We start from the raw sequence: 7,993 nt of genomic DNA on the forward strand, positions 1-7,993 counted from the left end.
GTAGAAACTCATTGACTTCATTGGTCTTTGGACCAAATTAATAATCTTCCTTTTCTATAATTATACCAATATTGCCTGGTAAAATGGGTGAATCTAGGACTTTTCTTCTCCCCTCTAAAGTTATTAGTTTAAGTCAGAACTAGGGCTGTTAAATGATTAAAAACTTATGCACGATTAGTCACAAGATGAAAAAAATGAATTGCAATTAATCACAGTTTTAATCGCACTGTTAAACAATATTACAACACCAACTGAAATGTATTATAAATATTTTTGGATGTTTTTCTACATTTTCAAATATATTGATTTCAATTACAACACAGAATACAATATGTGCAGTGCTCACTTTATATTATTATTTTTCATTACAAATATTTGAACAGTAAAAAAGATAAACAAAAGAAATATTATTTTTCAGTTCACCTCTTACAAGTATGGCAGTGCCATCTCTTTACTGTGAAAGTGCAACTTACAAATGTAGATTTTTTTGTTATATAATTGCACTCAAAACAAAACAATGTAACTTTTGTATTTTGTGTTGTAATTGAAATCAGTATATTTGAAAATGTAGAAAAACATCCAAAAATATTTATAAGAAATTCCAATTGGTATTCTATTATTGTTTAACAGTGCCATTAAAACTGTGATTAATCACAGTAATTTTTTTTAATTGTGTTTAATTTTTTGAGTTAATTGGATGAGTTAACTGCTATTAATTGACACCCCTAGTCAGAAACCTTTGAGGTTAAATTTCCCCTTATTTCATTGCATACCCATTGAGGTTGGAAGTTTGACTCATTTTTTTATGTCTAAACTAAAGTATAAACATATTATTACCTTTCATTTTTCGGGTAATTTCGTAGTCCCATCAGCAGAAATGCAGAGGGACATTTGAACCTTCTCGTGGGAAGGAGGAGGAGAATGGCATGTTAATTTAATTGAAAACATAGAATAAAAGGAAGCCAAGATGGATGGCAGAGGTGGGTTGTTCAGTCGGAACTCTGCAGGTCTCTTTGGTGAGTCCATTTGAGTTTACAAAGAAGAAGGGAAAGAAAGACAGAACCTGGCTCCTGAGATTCTGAATGAAGAAGTTACCTGAAAGATTCCAGTTGGCCACTGTCTCATAGGTAAAGCAACTTTGTTCACTCTTTCCAGTTTAAATGAAATACTTTGATTTAGAGAAGTAAACATACCTACTCTGTCCTGCTACACAGAATGTGTTTGCTTTACTGATACTGTGACACTGAGTAGATGAAAGGGCAATGTTAGAGGCTATACAGAAAGACACATGTAAGGAAAGAACAAAGAGCACACCTCATCTTTATCGGCTCTCCATTATTTCCATTAGCCACAAGACTGTCATTTTCCCCCTCAAACACATGTTTTCATTCTTGTAAAATCAGGGTTTAAAAAAAAAGTAAGACCTGGACTACCCAGAGTTTTTGCATCTATTTCTGTATTTCTGTTAGGGGTGTAATTTTCTACTTAAATAGCATTAACACTACAATTCCTACTGTGGACACTGATATATGGATATAAAGGTGTCTAATACTGATATAGCTTATTTCCCCAGATTGGTAATAACTTAGCACCTTCATACGGGTATCATAGCATCTGCACTGGGCGGGTTGTACAGTTTTAACAATACCAGTGTGGTACAAATGTTGTGTGTAGATGAGCCCTCAGTTTCTCCTTCTCTCTCACTCAGTGACTTCTTTGTTCCTGTACCCTCTTGGTTTTCAATCTATTTTCTATGAATTTATATTCTGCACCCTTGTATCTGAAAAGACTTGAGTCCCTGTGTTTGTCCTTTGATCAGTGTTGGGGTACAAATTTCAAAAGCACCTATTATTATTATTATTTTCAAAAAGCACCTATAATAACAATAACAATAACAACAACAATAATAATAATAATAATAATTATTATTATTATTAGCTGTCTTTGTCTTACAGTAGCTCCCTGGGCATGGACCAGGACCCTACTGTGCTAGGCACTGTACAGATGTAGAACAAAAAGATGCTCCTTGCTCCAGAGAGCAAAATCAATGGGATTGTTCACAGTAGTAAATTTAATCCTGTGCGTAAGTGTTTGCAGGATTGGGGCTTTATTGTAAGACTGATAGACTGCAAGTCAACACTGAGAGGGAAGCACAAAGAAACAATGAGACAACCCTGGTGGTTAAGAGATATGGTAGTCTTAGCTCACCAGGGGTGAGATTTTCAAAAGTGCCTAAAGGTGTTTAGTGCCCAAATTCCACTGACTTTGAAATTCCAACCCTGATTCAAATACTGTTATTCACAGAATCATAGAAATGTAGGGCTAAAAGAGGCATCAAATCCAGCCCCCTAGATTATTCCTGACAGGCGTTTGCCCAACCTGTTGTTAAAAAACTCCAATGGTAGGGATTCCACAGCCTCTCTTGGAATCCTGTTCCAGGGCTAAACTACTCTTTGAGTTAGAAAGTTTTCTGATATCTAACCTAAATCTCCTTGCTGCAGATTAAGCCCATTGCTTCATGTTTTACGTTCAGTGGGCATGCAGAACAATTTTTTACTTTACTTTATAACAGCCCTTCCCCATAGTTGAACACTGTTATCAGATCCCTCTCAGTCTGCTTTTCTCAAGACTAAGCATGCCCAGTTATTTTAACCTTTCCTCCTAGGTCAGGCTTTCTAAACCTTTTATCATTTTTTGCTCTCTTCTGGATTCTCTCCAATTTGTCTGCATCTTTCCTAAAGTGTGGTGCTCAGTACTGGAGACAATGCTCCAGCTGAGGCATCACCAGTGCTGAGTAGAGCAGGACAATTACCTCCTGTGTCATAGGTACAAGACTCCTGTTAATACAAACCAAAATGATACTAGCCTTTTTTTGTGTCCTTTTCACATTGTTGACTCATATTCAATTTGTGATCCACTATAATCCCCAGGTCCATTTCAGGAGTCCTACTGGCAACTAGCCATTTATTCCTCATTTTGTAGTTCTGCATTTTTTTCCTTCTAAATGTAGTACTTTGCACTTATATTTATTGAATTTCCTCTTATTGAATTCAGAACAATTCTCCAATTAGGGAACTTAGTCTGTCTCCTCAACTAAGTCAATGACACAATAAAAAATTGGGTGAAGCAGGTTTAGAACATTTATTGAATTATTTGATGATACAGCAATAGAGTTAATCTCCTTCAGATTGTAATGATGTAATATATTCTTTTTTTGTTTTTGCCCTAGACACAATCCATGGCAGACACAGAGCAGGGAAATCAAACATCTGTCGCGGAGTTCATCCTCTTGGGATTCGGGGATCTTGTTGACCTCCAGATCCTTCTCTTTCTGCTGTTTCTAGTGATCTATATTGTGACTGTCACTGGGAACATCCTCATTGTGGCGCTAATTGTGACTGATCAGCACCTTCACACCCCCATGTACTTCTTCCTGGGGAACCTGTCCTGCTTGGAGACCTGCTACACCTCCACCATCCTGCCCAGAATGCTGGTCAGTCTTCTGACTGGGGACAGAACCATTTCTGTCAGTGGTTGTATTGCACAGTTTTATTTCTTTGGTTTCCTAGTGACTGTTGAGTGTTATCTCTTATCTGCAATGTCTTATGATCGTTACTTAGCCATCTGTAACCCACTCAATTATGCAGCCATCATGAATAATGCAATTTGTAGCCAAGTAGCAGCTGGATCTTGGATGACTGGATTCTTAGTTAGCATCATCATCATATTTTTAATATCACAATTAACATTTTGTGGCCCCAGTGTAATTGACCATTTCTTTTGTGATTTCACCCCAATAATAAAGCTATCCTGCAGTGACACCCACATGATGGAACTCGTCACTTTCATGCTGACATTTATAACTACCCTGCCCCCATTTCTATTAACCCTGGCAACCTATGTTTATATTATATCTACCATCCTGAGAATCCCTTCTACCACCGGGAAGCAAAAGGCATTTTCCATCTGCTCCTCTCACCTCATTGTAGTTACAATTTTCTACGGGGCCATAATGATTGTCTACATGCTGCCAAAAACTGACACACTGCGAGATCTGAACAAAGTGTTCTCTGTCTTGTACACAGTTCTGACTCCACTGGTCAACCCCCTCATCTACAGCCTGAGAAACAAAGAGGTGAAGGAGGCCCTGAGAAAAGCTGTCAGGAAATGTTTGGCTTTCACAAGAATGTAGCAAATTAGATTGAATGTTATGAGGTTAAAATGAAATTGAGGTAAGCTGAGCTGATTTACTGAGTCAGAGATGCAAACAGGATGGTCCGTATCGGGTCATATTTAGCTAGTGGGTGAAAGTAAGGATGAAACCTGGTTGAAAAATGTAATTTTTTTTCTGAAATTTTAACTGTTTTAATTTTTAATTTTAAAAAAGTTTTATAATTTCAAGAGAATTTTTCATATATCAAAAAATCCTGACCAACCCTAGTGAGGATATCGGCTGTAGGTGATGTTTCTTAACTAGGTTTACAATTGGAGTGGGTAAGAACAGTCAAGTAATATTTCGTGTAATAATTTGATATTTTTCTGAATGTTACTAATTCTTTTTGTTGTTGTTTTTCAATAGAAAACAAGTATGTGTCAGATTTCCCAAAACCAAAAACTGAATTTATTTTTTGAAAACCAATTTTTATAGGAAACCAAAATTAAAAAAATGTCAACAGTAATTTGTCTTTTGATTTTTGTTTGTTGGTTTTGGTTGTTGTTGGAAAACTGGAAATAATGAAAACCTGGCTGAAAAAAATATGTTTTGTTCAAAAAGCCATTTTTCATCCGAAAATGTTTTGCCAAAAGGTTCACCTTGGACTTGTATTTTTTGTGTGTATGGAGTTTCAGAGCAGTCTGTGAAATTGAGGCCAGTGAAGTGGTTAATACAAATTCCCCATAACTACTGGCTATGCAAAAAACCTGCCTTTTGAAACCTTTGTCTGATGATTACCTGGTCCCAGAGACTGGACATCAAAAACCCGTGCTGTATAAAATTCATGCTTGTTCTGGTTCTGAATATGAGACATTGATGGACTGGTAATCATGGGGAAAACCCAGTTGTGGGTTCTGAAGGACTGACACCTACCAGAGCCCAAGGTTGGAGTTGGTGGGGTCGGGGTGATCTATTGTTAAGCATTTTAGCATGTGAGTAGGTTCTTTTATTACTTTAAGTATGTTCTCTCTTTAAGGCTTTTCCCTTAAGAATAAATGTATTTGCTTAGAAAGAGCTATGTTCTAATTTATGAATTCTGGTAATTAGGTTATTACAGTAGAACCTCAGAGTTACGAACACCATTGTTACGAACTGACCAGTTAACCACACACCTCATTTGGAACCAGAAGTACACAATCAGGCAGCAGCAGAGACCAATAAAAAAAAAGCAAATACAGAACCATACTGTGTTAAACATGAGCTACTAAAAAATAAAGGGAAAGCAGCATTTTTCTTCTGCATAGTAAAGTTTCAAAACTGTATTAAGTCAATGTTCAGTTGTAAACTTTTGAAAGAACAACCATAACGTTTTGTTCAGAGTTACGAACATTTCACAGTTATGAGCAGCCTCCATTCCTTAGGTGTTTGTAACTCTGAGGTACTACTGTAATAGCCTTCAGAGAGAAAGCAAAGTGCAGGTGCTGGCCTTTTAGGCAACTGGGCTTGCTGGGTTATCACAGTGTAGTCAGGGAACTTGAGCAGCCAGGAAACACCTCAGACAGGAGGGAGAGCAACATGAGTCTCTGCCCAAGAGAGGTGATGGCTGAGGAGGCAGGAGCCTACAGTGGGTGCCTTTGAGGGACCATGAAGGGGAAATACAGGTGCAGTTGCCTTGAATGGTGACAATTACAATAATAAAGAAGGCTGGTGGATCTTACTGGGCTGTTACTCTGTCTCCTGGCCTTGATATACTTCCTCTCCAGTGTTCATCCCTGAACATGTCCTCAAACAATGGTCCAAAGACCCCATCTAGCCCATGTGGCAGCCTGGACTGATCCCAGGATTCCAGTGGTGGTGGGATGGCAAACACAATGTTGATTTGATCATAGCAGGGACATATTGAGCATCTTGGTCTTTCAGTATAGGGTCTTCACATGCTTCATCCACTCCTTGCACTGCACAATGCTCTGATAGATGTCCAGTTCAGGTGGATATATCTGAAGCTCCTCCTGAAATCATTGTCTGTGATATATTGGATTATACTCGCACCCAAGATTAACACTGTGAGGGGTGGATGTCTTCTAGCAAGATGGCAGGGATGAACTATACTGATTTGGGAAAATGAAGGGTTAAATGCCAAGTAAGGATATATGAATTAGCTGGTAGCTTCTGAAGGGTGGAAGTGAACAGACAGAAGGGCTGGAACATACAGATGCAGGGAACTGTGGGAATGGCAGAGGAGGACTATTGAGAGTCGAGGCCAAGTTGACGCACCTTTGCTACATCCACACTGCAAAGAGGGTAACTTTCTCTCATAAATTCATAGATTCCAGTTCCTGAAGGGACCATTGTGATCATCTGGTCTGACTTCCTGTATAGCACAGGCGAGAGACCTGCCCCAAAACAATTCCTAGAGCAGAGCTTTTAGGAAAAAATATCAATGCTGGATTTAAAAATCACCAGTGATGGAGAGTCCACGCTTGGCAAATTATTCCAATGGTTAATTAACCTTGAGGTTAAATTTTACTCCTTACTTCCATTCTGAATTTGTCTATGGCTATTTGGCCCTGACCCATATCACCAGAGGGTTTAACACTTCCTTTAATGCACATTGAAGGGCTTTGAGTGTGGATGATAGTGAGGCAAAACCTGCTGCTCCACATGCGGAAAGCCAGAAACATAATCATAGCCTAAGAATCCGGGCCTAGCTGAGTAGGTTGCCCACCTCCTGGTTCTCTTCACATTCAGAAGACAAGAAAGAGATTCACTGAAGTGTTCCCTCTTTAGTCCACACCCCAACCTGAATTGTACTTGTTTTCTGCGATGAGTGACATGATTAACAAATCTTGGGCCATGTCCATCCCATCTTCCTCTCCTAGGAAACTACTCACATGGTTCTGTTGGCTGTTCCCTTAGGCAGCTTTCAATATCCCAGCCCTTTGAGTCAATGAAAATAGATATCACCTTCCCCCACTTCATCCATCCTCCAGACATGTATAATCCACCAGGTACACTCTAACACCAGAGATCACACATAATATATCCACCAACAGAGTGCATAAAGGAATTCAAGGACAGGCATGAAAGCATTGCTGCTTGGTGAATTACTATATCACAAGTTCCATAACTCTAATCCACCATCTACCCAGTAAACAGAACTATTTCCTTTGAGATTAGCAGTTCTCCTCTCCTTTAAGGGTAGTGTTTTGATTCTATTAATATTGCTGTTTCCATTGTCTCAATAGTAACTATATTAGTAATTTCTCCTTTTCACTGCATTAAAACACTCATCAGTGGAAGTGTCAAGGGAGATTTTGCCTTCTCACATAAAGATTAAATAACGAATTGATGACAAGTCCACTTTTTGTTCATGGATACAAGGTGAAATGAAGGAAGCAGCACATCAGACCCTGGAGTAGCTGAAAGGAAAACACAGATCTCTTGCCCATGAGAACTGATGCACAAGAAAAGAGATGGCTTCTAGAACCTGTATCCAGGTCATATCAGAGATTCTACTTGCAATGCACCCATATCAAAGCTAACCAGAACTTTCCAACTGAAATAAAATCATCTTATTTGCAGATGGAAAGCTCACCTTGTGTTCTCCATTTACTCTTCACAGTGCAAAACTTTGCCTTTCAGTACAGTCCCTGCATACTTCACATTCTTGTTCTGTGGATCATTCAGTTAATTGTCTCCAGTTTTCCATTGATATAACTCCACTGGTGTCATTTTAGAGTTATAATGGCATAAAACTGGTGTAACTTAATGGATAATCTGGCGAAGTCACATTGTCTCTTATTAATTGTAACAATCAGCTATCATTCTGTTCTTCACTTT

The 7,993-nt window shown here is 38.5% G+C and overlaps 1 protein-coding gene across 1 annotated transcript; it reads left to right on the top strand.

Moving 5' to 3' along the window:
* Nucleotides 1–3,238: 3,238 nt before the first annotated feature.
* On the top strand, nt 3,239–4,192 carry LOC112117712 (olfactory receptor 6N1-like). The gene has a single exon (XM_024215754.2). The coding sequence runs from the start codon at nt 3,239–3,241 to the stop codon at nt 4,190–4,192; it is 954 nt and encodes a 317-aa protein (XP_024071522.2).
* Nucleotides 4,193–7,993: the final 3,801 nt, after the last annotated feature.

Source organism: Terrapene carolina, unplaced genomic scaffold (assembly GCF_002925995.2).
Source record: "Terrapene carolina triunguis isolate 2854851 unplaced genomic scaffold, T_m_triunguis-2.0 Scaffold119, whole genome shotgun sequence".
Lineage (NCBI taxonomy): Eukaryota > Metazoa > Chordata > Testudines > Emydidae > Terrapene > Terrapene triunguis.